Source organism: Triturus cristatus, chromosome 2_1, assembly GCF_964204655.1.
Source record: "Triturus cristatus chromosome 2_1, aTriCri1.1, whole genome shotgun sequence".
Classification (NCBI taxonomy): Eukaryota; Metazoa; Chordata; class Amphibia; order Caudata; family Salamandridae; genus Triturus; species Triturus cristatus.
The window spans coordinates 818,320,083-818,335,875 of NC_140581.1; the positions used below are offsets into that span (position 1 = coordinate 818,320,083).

The following is a 15,793-nucleotide window of genomic DNA, read 5'->3' on the forward strand; positions in this document are numbered from 1 at the left end:
AGCTTCGGAGATGTTACTTGTCAGTGATTTGGATTTTTCAGCATCACCCCTCGTGACTAGCATCCAGAACAGCTGGGAGTCCTTCTTTTGGCAGGCGTAGCTAATTTGGAGCCAACTGTTCTCAGTCCACTCCTTTTTTGCTTCGGCCTGCGCAAATTTGTAATGTTTGCTGGCCAGTCGTATCGCATCTACTTGGTTTGCTCTTTAGCGGCTGCTAACTCAATCCGCAGCTTCTTACACTTCGGGGTGAACCAAGAGAAGTAAGTTGTTTTGTGTTTTTGCTACATGTAATCATTGACCTTAATATTGTTCTCTCTTTAGTAACAGGGATAACTGATGAAAAACACAATAACGACTAAAAGGCCATCAGACCTCAAAGTCACCATAAATGTTCACTTAATCGATATAAATATGCATTTGAAGTTAACCAGAGTGCTGCGTCATCAAGGTTGTGCAGCATTGATTTAAAGCATTGCTTTTTCTTAAAATGCTTTAAAGCATAATGCCTTATTTTGTTTTGAACGTATGGGGACTTAGTTCCAATGAAAGTCAGAAGTTCACTTAAGCATAAAATTGAAGTACATGTGTGACTTATTTAAAATTCTAAAATAATTTAAGGAGTACCCCTAGGAGCCTGTTATGTTATTGATGCTGATTTCTAGTAGTACACAAATGTAAATACTTTTGTGTACATATATTCATTTCCCATGTGGAAATGTTACTCTCTTGGTCATGTGGTCCTTTAATATTTTTAATTATACACAGGCAAAATATCTTTTTTGAGGAACAATATCAGAGATGTTCTTTCACCTGTCTGAAAACTGATTTACTCTTGTCCTTGACAGGACTAAGGGCCTGATTACGATGCCGGTCAGACTCTCGTCCGACCGTTACCGTGGTGGAAGCAGGACCGCCGGACTAGAAGTCGCCGGTCTCGTTGCCCGGATTACGATGTGACCGCAATGTGTATATTTTCTATTACGGCGTGTGCTGCGGGCTTCAGTATACGCCGCAATAGAAAATAAACACATTAAAAACATCCCTGCACTATGTGGCAGGCACCATGTGTGGTCTGCCACATGGTCCAGGGATGTTGAGGGGGGCACCATAGGTGCCTCCCAGGTTCCATAGAGGAGGGCCTTGGGGAAAGGGGCCCAAGTACGGACCCCCAAGGTTACTTTCTGCCTGCCTCTTCATGGCGGGTGAACCACCATGAAAGGGCAGGCTCAAATGTACAATGTGATCCATACAGCAGTGCCTGAGCAGGCACCACCCTCACTGTAGGGATTACTGACCCTCCGATGCACCGACGGGCTCCTTGAGCTCTTCAGAAACATGGCGGACGGTCCGTCCACCAGATGCCTCTGCCCGCCGCATGGTAATGCTGCGGGTGGAACGCAGGGGCCAATGTCGGTTGGTCCGCCGCCGATGAGCTGTCAGTGTTGGACTCACGATATCGTAATTAGGCATTAATATCTGTCCATTTTCTGGTTATAAAGCAAACGACCTGCCTATATTTTGGATGTACACCAGGCTTGCCTTCACAGGAATACCCACAGATCGAACCATGTAAGTAGTTTTGTTCACGTAGAAATCCACTATAGTGTTAATTTTATTTCGCCTGAGCAAATAAATTTGAGAGGGAAAAGCCAAATTGTGTAAATCAAAAATGGGATGAATTCTAGCAAATGAATATATTTTTGCATTTAAAGGCAGATTCTCAGCCGGGCAGATTTCTGCCCGATACATGTTTATGGGGAAGTAGAATGCAGGAATAGCTCTTTCGTAAGGAATAAAAGTGGATACAATTATCATGTGTTTTACAAAGGTATTGCTCCGAAAATGTATGCCTCTGAAATATCTCAGAGTTGTAGTCGTAATTGATGATACTGGACGCTGGACTCATACTCCAGTCCTTAAATGCATGACTTGAGCATTACTAAACATAACGCACGCTATCAAAACAAAAATTGACTGTAAAAGGGCAATTCATATGTGCACAATAGTGAGATCGCCATAAATTCTTACTTCGAAGGGAAGCTCCATCAGCTCAAGATTTCCAGACAAATCCATTTTTTCTAGATTCTCACAGTTTCCCAATTCTGGGGGTATGCTCACCAGTTTGTTAAAGCTTACGTTAAGCTCTTTTAAGTTTTGCAAACATCCTGAAATAAAATAAAAGAAAAAACATAAATGAAATAACCAAAACTGCAACACATTTTAATCCAATCAAGGACACGTTAGTGCTCTTTAGCTGTCAGGACACATAGCCTATATATTTTTCAAGACTCATATAACACACCTTATCCATTTAATTACCCTGCATTACCCGCTAGACTGTTTATAAGATCTGGGTCTTTATAACTCAGCACCCAATGCAAATACGTTTCTTGTAACTTATAATGGCATGTTTCAGGCCAACAATTTACAGAAGAAAAATTCCAGTTATCGTTCTGCTCCTCTCAGTCCAGGATATCACCCCAGTCCAGTGCTACTTTCCTAAAACATTTTGTGCACGAATGCTATCCATAGCATATCCTATAGTTCAGAGATAACCAAAAAGCTTTGCACACTAACTGTATGGATACCCCCACCACCGCATACTGCGAAGGAGTGTGCAAGAGAGTTAGTGCTGATAGATTAACTTGACTTTAGAATGCCCTAGCCCATAACCTGGGGGAAGCATTTGAATGCAATTGCAGAATTCCTTGGGAAATAATGGAAATCACTATCCACCAGTAGTACAAGCTATTTTTCTTTTAATTGTGCCCCCCCAACTCCTTCAAAGCAGGAGATACTCGGAGAAGAAAACCATTGTATCCATAAAATAGTCTGTGTTCTAAAAAATTAAGCACATACTTCGTCATGAGGAATACTCTTCATAGATAGATCCAATGAATTAAACAGGCCATTTCCATGTTCAAAGAATGACTGTTCACTTCGCTTGCATGTGTGCCTTTGATTCATACCCTTATGTGTATCAACTTGGATCAAGCCACTAATGCTTCTTGTAAAGTCCTTATCACCTAGGCCGTTTGAATACATGCTAACCCTCTGACCTAGATGGAGTGTAGTGTGAGTTAGCAATGCCTGAACCCTTTTGGCTCCTGATGGACTCCTTAGAACTGTGACATAAGTAATAAAGCGGAGTGAAGTGAATGCAGGTTTAGAATGTTGAGTTTGCGTTTACACGCAGATGAATGAAGGCGTATTATACTAAGCTCTGTGTGTGATGCAGTTATTAGCGAGTACCCAGGCTGAGGAGGAAGCTACAACTGGTGACGAGGGTGGGATTGGCTGACACTGAGAGTGGAGTTCTCACCGATACTCTCTGCTGCCCACTAGGACCTGCTTCATTCATACCATCACTAAGGCCATGTGGGGTGCTGGCCTCTGGGTCATCTTGGACAGTCTGTGGAACGGTGACTTCCCTCTTGGTCTCTCTCCATGGGAGCCCTTCACTTTTCTGGAGACCATTGGAGTTCTGACCCGCCACCTGGCAGCTTTGGTGGTGTGCCACTACGGGTATGAACAGCTTCATAAGCACAACCCCAGACACTTCTTCTGGGGTCACTTCCCTTAACGCTGTAGTACCATGACTCTCTTTACTCAGTTCTGGTAAGCAGGCGATCATTTCTGGTATCTGAATCACTGTATTTTTAGGCATCTCTTTAACTTGTCTCACATCTGGTTGATCTCTGCCTCGCAGTGCTTCTGATCACAGTGTTATCTTACAATTTGCTTTTCCTTTCAAAACCTGGTTTTATCCACCTTGAACATTATCACTCCATATGATGTATACCTTTTGGTTGTATAGTAGCGTGGTACTTCTCTTTACAACCTCACCAGCAGGTTCTTGGCCAACAATGTGTAGACTTCTCAGTGATGCTTTCGTTATCTTCAAATGCTTCACACTGGCTGGAGTTGTGCTTTGACTTCATATACACCAAACGTCGATTCGTCACTTCGACTGAGGCACACGTGGCATGCACAAGCAGTTTTCTGGACAACGGCAAACACTCTGGGAGAGCACCGGCGATCTTCGGGCTACTTATCCCCTATCTCGTCACCATTTGTAGCATCCTCCCCAGCCTGGGTACCACACCACACACAGAGCTTAGTATAACATGTCTATTTTTGTCTGTGTTTTTGAGCAATAGGACAGATGTCTTCACTGATGTGTTATTTTACTTTCATAGTCTTGCGTTTTCTTAACCCTATAAACAATGAATGGAACTGACTTACTATTTCCTGATGAGAATCTATGTTAAAATTCACTGATATCAGTCCCATATCAGTAGCCATGCTGAAGCTGAGTAAACAGGCACTTGATGCCGTACATTGAAGTACATGAATGGGTGCTTGTACTTTCATTTTCTTGTGTTTCATTGTTGCTTCAAATGAACCTTGACTTTTAAATGGTGTTGATGCAGCCCACATATAAAATTTAGTTTTTGATGGTGTAAGGCGTGGCAATGGCGATAGTTCATTGCATTTGCCTTCAGGCATTATGTTTATCGACTCACCACTGTCGACAATCAAAGGGATTGATCAACCGTTTACTTTTACAATAATCTTCAAACAATGTTTGAATAGATTTGGTGCTTTTCCATATCGATTTTGCTTTGACTTGCATTTTTCTTCCCAAGAGGCCAGGCCAATATGCATACGTTTTTCAGAGGTAAACATCGACATTGCACAACCATTGTCTTTGCTTTCACTTGTTGTTGATAGTGAAGAACTTTTTGACAATGATTTGGATGATGATTGACCTCGTTTGGTGGCGATTTGCCTCAATTGGTGTGGTTTCTTGGCCTTGAGGACGTGCGTTGAACGTTGCTTCTGAAGCGTTCAGGTTGCCACATTGTCTTTGCAACATGACACACTTACTTTTTCCTTCGCCTTGCAAACTGTTGCAAAATAGTTCTTCTTCTCACAGCCTTTGCAAACCTGCACAAAGGCAGGACATTTACCGTTGTGTGAAAACGAAAATCCACACCTGAAGCACAACTTCTTTTTCAATGGAGACATCACTCTGTGTCCCTCCGCCTTGTACTTCGGCTTACTTTTCATGTTCATGACTGACTCACTCTGGGAATCTCTGGCGCACATGTGAGCAGTTTGTCACTCGGCATGCTCTTCACCGCTGACATCAAAGTGGTGGTGTGTACACCGTTTTGTTCTTCTTGTTTACTCCATTGTATATCATGATCAACAGAAAAGTGTGTGCGTGCTGGGTCATGCCTTGACCTGATGGCATACCAATGTAATCCAAACTGAGGGGAGCGAAGATTCGTTCCACACCCATCTGCACAGCGGGACGTGGATACACCAACTACCTTGAAACTGTTCCTTATCAAACTCATCCTTGTTTATTCCAATTTTTAACACACGTAAGTCCATTTTTAAACTCGTCTTTTTATTACACATGTACTCGAATCCTGCTTTTTGAATGCTTCACATGTTAAAGATGTGCCCATCTAAGCCTCTATCGAAAACACGGTCGAAACGCACGGTACGTTCAAAGCAGCAGTTCTTTATCATTACCCAATGCTTTTCGGGCTTTACACAAGACCTTCTTCAGGGGTCACTGAAAATATCACCATTACCTCGTGTATTTTAAAAGAACATTCATAATAATGCCATCTAATTATATGACAAAAAATTAAATGTGACAGCACCCTTTGTCTGTGCTCATAAATTTAAAAACATCCAAAGAATAAACAAACAACAATCTTTTCAATATTAAATTCCCTATGTGCCAACCTAAATCTAAACACACCTCTTCCCCCGTAATTATGAAAACATTCCCTAAACCCTCCTGTTACTTCACCTCTCCCACCTTACACTTGAAACATTCCAATCCCTCTCTCACCTATCGTGTCAAACTAGCTTAAACACATACCTGAAAAACACTGCATTCCTAGTTACATCCTTACTTCAAGTTCACTTAACGATGTTTCCCAACCCTCATAACTGCTTCTGATTTAAACAGTCACCCTGCTAGAATGTCTCCTTTGATTGGTGTTAGCTAATTAGTCACCTGATTCTCATTCCCCTGGGTGCAAACTACAGTTCCCACATTGCATCATTACCCCCAACCATACACCTACGTCGGATGTCTCCTTTCATTAGTGCTAACTAATTACACTAAATTCTCACTACCTTCCGTGAAAACAATACTTCCCACAACATAACATTACCCCCTGCGTTAAATGATTTACATAAAAATTGATTTAAAAATGCTGCTTAATCGTGTGCAAAAAAGATTATACAATCAATATGTCATATAAATAAATACTGCATAATTTCAACTTCAAATACGAATATTAGCGATCCTGTATTCGCCGTTTAAATATCTCCCCCTTCATAATTCTCAGTGACATGATGTTATCACTTTGCTCTCTGGAACGTATTATTTCACCATACTTGTGGTAATCATGAGAGGATCGAGAATTATTATTCCAGAGAGTCTGCGACAGCAGACAATTGAAGTTGCCCTTTAAGGATATCATGGAATCGTTGCCACAAAACTAGCTCTCTGAGATCGAGCCTGGTTTCCTCATCTCAATAAGAAAGTTGAAAGAGAATTGATGGCCAGACATCTATGCAACTGTCTTTCATCGAAAAATGCTCAACACCCCTTAAACATGTCAGAGTTGCCAAAACATGTATGGGAAAGGATTGCCAATGACTTCTTCGGTCCTCTTGACAATGGACATCACCTAACGGTGATTGTTGATGAATAATCCCGTTTTCCATTCATAGACAATCTCTCAGCCATCATTCAAGAAGGAGTCATCGAGAGATTAGGCAGCATCTTTGCAACATGGCGTGGTACTGTGATCTTAAAATCTGACAACAGCCCACCTTCGAGAATTCAGAGACTTTCTCAGTAATGTGATGCCAATGGCCTGTTGAACATTTCATGAGTACTCACAAGAAATGTATTCAGCGTGACCTATTGGAAAAGCTCAACCTTAAAACAGTCTTGAATTCTACTCTTAGAGAATACTGTTCGATCCTTTACTCGACCACAGGTGAAAGTCCTGCAACCTTGATGTTAAGGAGAGCCATGACAACCAAGTTACCTCAATGGACCCACAGAAGATTAAGTATTAAGGAAGGAACCTGTATTAGAGAATTAGATCATAAAAGGAAAATGAAGGCCCATGCAACAAGTGCAAACATGCAAAAGATGTAACTTTTACTATGGGAGTTGAAGTGCTTGTTCATAAGTCTAGAGAATGAAAATGTTATGCTTCCTTTTATGCTGAGCCATTTCATTTTGTGACCAGTGATGCAGCGCGAAGCTTACCAAATTGATCTACTCACTACTAATAATTTTATCTTACTAGGCCCATTTCATTATCTATCCTCAGTTGCACAATGATCACAATAATTTCCTTTATTTCTACGAACCATTGCCCTCCAATGGATCTTTTGGTTGAGCTGACAGGGACCGGAATACTAGGAAACATGAACAATTATTCTAAGAGGACCTGGAATAAAATAATTGTTACCTCAAACTTAATTCAAAAACTTTCTCAGCCACAAATACAAATACCTTAAAACAAGAAATATGACCAAAAGAAAGAGACAGAATTGATAAAGATAATTCAGGGAAAACATTTATCTAATGCCTATTATTGCAAAGACAAGTCAAGAAAAATACATTTCTAATCAGAGTTAATGATAAAATATTAGTATAAGTAGCCTCACAACACGAAACAGAGCATTATTAGACAGCTGGAAAATCTTCTGTGGAGAGAAACAGGATACATTTGAGGTTCAGTTACTAATAAAACCAAAGCAATGCTGATCGCTTCAAATTTGTCCTCAGTTAGATCCGTTCAAGTCTGATCTGCAACACCGTGTACCACAGTCAGAGTCAGATAACCTCTCATTCGAAATGTTATTTTCCTGCATCCTTTACCAGCCAGCAAAGTACAGGATTTGAGGTCGCAGTTAGATATAGTTCAGTTCCTTAAAGTAAAGTTAAATCACCCAGTGTGGATGGAAAGGGGCATAGAAAAGACAATAAGGATCAAAGATCTGCCCGACATCATGCCAGGCAGGGAAGGAAAATGATAGCCAGCCCCGACTCCTCCTCCGATGGGGCAATAATACCTCCAAATGTTCCAGGTTTACACTCCTTAACGTATCAATTCAAACAGTCCATGGGGTTTTCATTGGTCACTCATAGTGAGCTGTTGTGGGGTGATCAGTGAATCGCACAAATCCGAAAAAATTAAGTAATCCTTTTTGCAAATTTCATTAAAATTCATTAAGATAAATTGTGTTCCCATTGCGTCATTTCCACAGAAGTAGGTGGAACTTTACTTTGTTCACATTCCGTCCGTCCCCAGGCGCTTTTCCCCTAGGTTTGCAACAATATTGTTACATTTCTATTGAGTACGCTTCTTAGCGAGAAGTGAGTCCTTTGTTAGCAAATACAGAAATGAAACTCCACAGAAAATTCTCATAGGGCTTAGGTGACTGTCTCACATGGTTTTTCATTAATGCAGAGCAAGAGAAGCATTTGGGGCCTACATGGAAATTAGTTGAATCACTACATTCTAATTTCATTATAAATCACATATTTCATAAATGCATTTCGATTCTCTCCATTATAGCAGTTATAGTATTCTTTCAGGTACTACATCTCAATATTAGGTACTACTAAAATATTTTCTTAAGCATTATTTGTACGTTATCTTTTCAAAACAAAATATCAACCTGTCACTCTCAATACATGTGTTATTATATAGAAGTTACAGAAGCTCAGCTTAGCAATACGTCAGATCTCTGTAATTTAAACAATTTATCATTTCAAAAACTTCATTATGCATGTATGTATTTCAGGTACGATGCCCATTTGAATGTTAACATCACACAACTCTCTACGTTAATGATATTTCATTTTCTTACAACACACAAATTCGTTCATGAGTAGTTCTCATTGTATCGCTTTATTTTTGTTAACATTTTTTTATCATCATTTTAGAACACTCTACAAGCTTTTACGATGCAGCATGTATTCTCAATTTTTTTTGACTTAGCAGGTTAACATGCGTTCATCAAGAAATGTTTTATCGAAATGATCTTTTACAGGTGAGAATTGAGAAAGGTAGACGTCAGATAATATCTACGCTCCATCACCAGGAAAGGACCCTTGCTGACTGCCCAACTTCCTGGGTATTCCATTACATGAGATTTCTCGCATTTCCGAAATGTGGCTTATCACTTGTTAAGCACTGATGTCAATGGAGAGACTGGGTCAAAACAATTGAAGACCCCCTGGCTTCAGTTGTTCCTGCATTGCCAATGCAGATCGTGCACACTTCGAGAACTGGTCCCCAGTTTCCAAAGACATGATCAAGACGTGTGATCAGAGTGCCACGAAGACACATCGAAGAACTATTATTGTATATATTTGTATTTTTTCTAATTTTTTATTTAATAGAGGGGGAGATGTAATGTCATATGAGTTATGAATGACAGAACCGTTTTGGCTCCTGATGGACTGACTCCGTAGAACTGTGACATAAGTGTTATAGTGGAGTGAAGTGAAAGCAGGTTTGGAATCTTGAGTTCACGGTTGCATGCAGATGAGTTAAGACATGTTATGCTAAGCTCTGTGTGTGGCATAGTCATTAGCGGGCAGCCAGGCTGGGGAGGACACTACACTACCTTCCTTGTCATTCACATTTAAATGTAAGGTACAAATTCTCAGTAATGTCCAATAGAGGCAACATGCCCATGGCATAGGTGTAGCAAGCTGCTACCACCATCTTTACCACATGTACATGGCCCCAGAGTGACAGATGGAGTACACTCCATTTTTCAAAGTCCCATTCCATGGAGATTGGCCTGCACCATAGACTAAAGGGATGGATGGACCCAGATTTCTAAATACTTTTTATGGATTGCAAACAGAAGGGGAGATTTAAGAGCGAAGTTGCTCTAGTTGTGGCCTTCATTGTAAGGGCCTCACATTTATTCAAATTGACTATGCATCCAGAAAACTTCATGAAGTCTTCTAACACCACCATTAGGGAGCAAGTAGGCTATCCTCTGCATAAAAGAAGAGATTCAACTGCCCCATTGGACTGTGGATGCCGTGTATTGTGCCAGAAGACCAGATTGCTGTCTCTTGTGGCTCCAATCCTAGGTGAAGGAGCAAGGGGCATAGAGGGCAGTCCAGCCTGGTGCCCCAGTTGATGGAAATGTTGCATTAATTTGACATCATTGATATGCAGGGAGATCAAATGATAGACTATACATTGCAGGGTGTCCTTTCCTGGTTTTATTAGAACAGTTATAAAGTCCCACGAGAACTCCAGTTTTAAACAGTTTTCAGATTTCACCCCTCAGAAGTGCTTACCCAATAGAGGGATTGAGTGTTACGCCGTTATTTTATAAAATTCAACCAGGAAGCCATCCACTCCTCTGGGGCTCTTCTCAAGGGCATGTCCTTGATTGCTTCTGCTATTTCGGTATTTGTTATGTCCCCGCAAAGCATATCTTGCATGTTAGTCGACAGGGCGGGTGAGGTCAGTCAGGCAGGCCATAAATTGGTCTTCAAATTGGTCATCTGCACTTGCCTCTGTGCAAATTGACAAGCAAGTAGTCTGCCGGCCTTTTCACAATGTTCATAATGCTGCTGGCGGAGATGTCATGAGCCTTTTTCTGCCAATGGAGAGAGGAGAGCGTTAAGATTGTATTTTATTCGGGTCAGGATCTGCAAGCGGGAGGCAAATGTAGTCTGAGTGTAGCATTCGTGTGTGCAGTGGCATAGCTAGGGCTTATGTCGCCTGTGGTGGCCCCAGCATATGCCGCCCACAGCGGATGAATTTAGGAGCGGAGGAGGGGTTATGGTGATTCCTGTCATCACCACCATGGGGCAGCCGCAGATAAGGGGGGAGGGCACTGTCCCCAAAACTCATACAGCCCGGGGCGTACCCCCCCTTGCTACGATACTGCGTGTGCGTCATTAACCTCCTTCTCCAAATGTCTATGCTTGGCACTGGTTCTTCGGCATTGTTCAGCCTGTTCTCTCATCATTGCTCCCTGGATATATGCTTTACTTGCTGCCCATAGTTTTTGATGTGAGGAAACCGATCCACCGTTGAGAGTAAGGGCATCTTTAAGTAGGGTTTGGAGCTCTTTCGGATTCTCCAGTTATTGGTAGAACTGGGTATTCATCCTCCAGGATTAATCTATGACAGAGTGGAGTCATAGATCTAGAAAGATTGAAATCAGAGTTTGATCTGAAATCGTACTTTTTCCTATCCTACTGGGAAGTATTTTTGTGAGGATTGAGCCATGTGCCAAAAAAGAATCAATTTGGGTCTCCGTGCCATGAGGACAGGTAAGGAATGTTTAGACCCTGTCCGGTGATGATGTAAGTGTCAGGGATCAACGATCAACCAATGAGTGATCTGATAGAAGGTCTTGGAGGAGGGGTCAGTTTTGATTGTGCTGAAGATCGGGAGAGGACGAGTGGTCCAAAATCTGGTCGACAGTGAGGTTCCAGTCTGGACTCCTGTTTTTGAGGAAAATACAGCTTCTGCCACTTGACTCATCAGCCACATGGCCTTGGCATATCTTTTTCTCTGACCGTCTCTATAATTCCTTGACAAAAAGCCCAGCTCAGACCTGAGACTAATAATTACTTTTAATGAAATTCACCTTGCGAACAGCGCGTCTGTCTATGACTGTTCTCGAAGCTCTGACTTCCCACCCTCATAAGATCGTTTCTGGTGTTCCTCTGATTTAATTGGAAATATAAGTTATAAAATGTTTTTCCTTATTTTTTTCGAATTGATCTGGTTACTAAAAATATCTTCATTTTTATACAGTGCAGGCTTGCAATCCTTTATGGACCTTGGTCTGTTCATGTTCGAATGCCTTTATAACTACATCATAATTATTATCTCAAACTACATGCCTTTGATCCTTACGGGCGTGAGGATGAATATATTATGCATATTCCGTCTCGATGATGATCCCTTGCACTTGTGGATCATGAGGCTGAATGTAGAACTTTCCTTTGCTGAAATTGCCCAGAATGATTGTCCCTAAATTATAATCAAAGCCGGAAAATGTATTTTACATCTTATTACAGTCCATTTGACTTTCAGCATGATTTATTGTAGCTACCTTGAAAGAGCCTGCTTCAATTTGACACAAAGGCACATAGGGTGAAGGGACTGCATCATATTATCCTCACTTAACCTGTCTGTTACTTTTTAATACAATTTGATTTATGTCTAACTCTTAAAAAACACAAAATGGCTGGTTTGAAATATGTCTGCCTTTCTGGGTCCTTTTAGTATCACGTTTGTATACATAAACGTCTGTTGTGTAGTGGATAGATTTATTCTTAATATTAGACACCACATGGTTCTACATATGTAAGATAATTGAACATACTACCTGAAAATATTTTCTCTAGGAAGGTTCCTGGATAATTTGTGCTGGTTGATTAGGCCGACCAGAGGATGCACAAAAGTTGACAGGGGGATTTCTGGTGCTGACTGGCCTTGATTTACACTTGTTAATTGACCCATGGACAGGTGAACACCACAGAGCTTACTCCTAAGCCACATCCTGCAAGTAATTTCCTGATTGTAAAAAGGTCATATAAGTTCAACAAATACACTGCAATAAAAAGTTAAAAAAGAAAAAGTATGCTTTGCGCAAATTAAAATAGTTCTCTAAGCACAGTCAGTCACTTTAACATACACAACTTACACCTACTTACATGGTGATCATTGCTCATAACAAAAGTCTTTCTTTTGGACTGGAAAAAATGTATTGCTCTGTCTCAAGCTTAGGTAAAAGAAGCTTCCACAGTGGGAAGTAAGTCCAGAAATACAAAATTCACCACAATTCTTTAAAACAATCAATAGGGTGATGCTTCATCCACTGCTGGTTGGGTAAATTAATCGGAAATTAAAACACACCGCCAGCAAAATCATTGAACCAACAAATTCCTGCCAGGCCTTAACCAAAATTGTTTAATCATCCTTCACTTTCAAAAACACGTGAATCCTTTCATACAAAACTTGCAAACTCAACATAACATGGACAAAAGAGCTGGACAATGAATGCACAATTCCGTACTACATAGGGCAAAATTCAGCAGGCCTATCAAATCTCCAGCTAATGTGCCCTCCCGTTGTGTGTTGCATCACTCAGTGAGTAACTTCTTTTTTGGAATCCAGTTCAAAACTTCTTGCTAAAATACTATTGGAGGACTCCACAGTCTTAGCACCAATCAAGTCAGACATCCAGTGCACACAACACAGTCCAATATCTCTTCATGCTGAGTTGAGACAGAAGCCATCAAAAAAAATGTGCAATCACCCAAACAAATGAAAAATGTACTTAAAATCTGACATATTCTTAACAACTGACTCTAACAACCAGACAAAACACTTGAAATCTAAGTGTGACACTACACCATTTTATTCTGCCACATCTTCTTACTCGGCTCTGCTTTCCCCTGCTCCCGCCTGCACTCTCTATCTCTCATCTGTCATCCGCTTCAGTAATCAAGTGTATCTCCCTCCACAAATGTCAAACGTTGGTTCCAAAGTGGCTTTCTTGTACCTCCTCCTACTCATGTTCCTTGCTGCATTATCCCGCATAAAAGATGCAGACCATGATTAGTTACCTAATCTCTCTTCCTCAGCCCCATACTCTTCCTTGTCTCCTATTCTATATTTACCTTCACACATTCTCATCCTCACCATTCCAGAAAACCTTTTCTATTGGCTATCACCTAACTACACCAACCAGGCCCCTTAAAGCACTACCCTACCCACCTCTCTGTGCATACATCTTGTACACATACCTCCCCATCCACAAAAGACAGTTAAATCATTATTGTGTCTTCTTGAGCAGAGCTAAGAATCAACCATCACTCCCTGCTCACTTCCTCTGCTGCCACATCACCCAACGCATCCATCAGAGCAACCACCAGATGGATTATCACAGCAAACAATCAAACTGTTTAACTAAGGCACTCAACAATCCCATTCCATCACCCTCTCCTCCCATCACAGCAAGAGCAGAATGACACAAATCCAAGAATACGTATCTCTGGGACTGCCCGATCATGCAGAAATATTGGAGGAAAGTGGTCAGAATTATGTCAGGGGTGTTGGAACAAGAAGTCCCACTAGATGCCAGGTGGCATATTCTGTGTGTGTCAGGTGAATTGTCCTGGCCTAAATATCAGAGAACATGGCTACAAGGGGCAGCTATGGTGGCCAAAAGAAACATTGCCGGGGCATGGGGGGGCGGCCCAGTCACCTAAAGTCTCCCAGTGGGAAAAAGATATGGACTGGTGCTGTGCGGCCGAAAACACAATTTACGAATTTGCTCGAAGAAGTGGGAAAAAATTTGGCACCAGTGGGAGGATTATAGGGGGTTCGGGGGGGTGTAGACTAGTTGGGCCGGAAGAGGCAGGGAGGGGGGAGATCCGCAAGCTGGAATTGAGAGGCACTACTAGTGTTATGACATGTTTTGTACAGCGGACTTTGTAAACCATTTAAATTGTGTGTAACCCAACTTATGAACAAAATCGTAATTATGCTAGCTGATTATTGTTTAATAAAAAAGAATTAAAAAAAAAGAATACGTATCTCAGCAGTCAACTCTAAAACCACCTGCCTTAATGTCTAATCAACCAAGATCTCTAAAAATCACACCTGCTCATGATCACAACAACCTGACTAGGAGAGGATGCTGACTCACAATATGCCTAAGGGGTAGCTGTGTCATACAAAATGTCTATTTTGGTTTTCAGCATTAAAGATTAGTCAGTATTGAAATGTGAATCATTATCTGCTTGCTCCTCAGCGTCCTAGATTTTCTTAGTCTCCTCTATTGACCACCAAGGCATAATGCAGCATTAGCTGATACTAATGCGAACTCAATATCGGGCAGAACATTAACCACGCATGGTTTGGCAAACTGGCACTACATCAGATGTCATGCCTACTGACTATACTTGAGGCACTTGACTTCTAACAACTAGTCAATGAGCCCACTCATTATGCAAGTCACTCTCTTGATGCAGACTTCATCTCAAAAGGTCACAGGAAACAGCAGTGTCTATAGATATCCAGCATCATTAATTTCTGCCTTATCATCCCCGAAGACAACACCACCACCAGCACCTAGTACCATATGTTTGTTCACTAGATCCTAGAAACTTTCCTATAGAAAGTCACCACTAGCCCAGCATTGTACTCTGACAGATGTTCTTAAAATAGGGATGCTCCTCAGAACAACACAACATTAATGTCCTGGTTGGATGAGAGGATGGGTTATCTCAGATGTAAAACTACATAAAACTGAAACCAGAAGCCTCAAAAGACAATGAAGGAAACAGGCACCACAAGAATACATAGTTCCAATGACAGTACGGAATATTCAAAATATATATCAAGCGAGCCAAGATAACTCACTGCTCTTATGTTTCTGATGCTACATACCCAACTAAAGAACTGTTTAACATAATTTCTGAGTTCCATAGCACAGGCTGCATCACAAATGACATAAAACTAAATTCAAGCGCTCTGGAACTCCCGGCACAACACTTCATTGAGACAGCTGATCATCTCAGTTTGATCTCAAATCAGTCAGCAATAGCCTTCATTCACTAACTTTTCAGAATAATGAGAGCTGAACAATATAATCTAAACTGTGTTCCTTCATCTTTGTATAAAAAGAAGAAACTGAAAATCTAGATTATTACTTTGGGGCAAGAGTGCAA

General features: G+C 41.1%; 1 protein-coding gene across 2 annotated transcripts in view; it reads right to left on the reverse strand.

The window, feature by feature from the left end:
* LRRC2 (leucine rich repeat containing 2) overlaps window positions 1-15,793 on the reverse strand; it is a 1,026,438-nt gene that overhangs the window by 249,497 nt on the left and 761,148 nt on the right. For both annotated transcript variants that reach the window (XM_085632844.1, XM_085632846.1), the window contains one exon: window positions 2,029-2,165. In XM_085632844.1, the coding sequence (XP_085488970.1) occupies window positions 2,029-2,165 (137 nt within the window). The remainder of the gene's footprint in view (window positions 1-2,028; window positions 2,166-15,793) is intronic.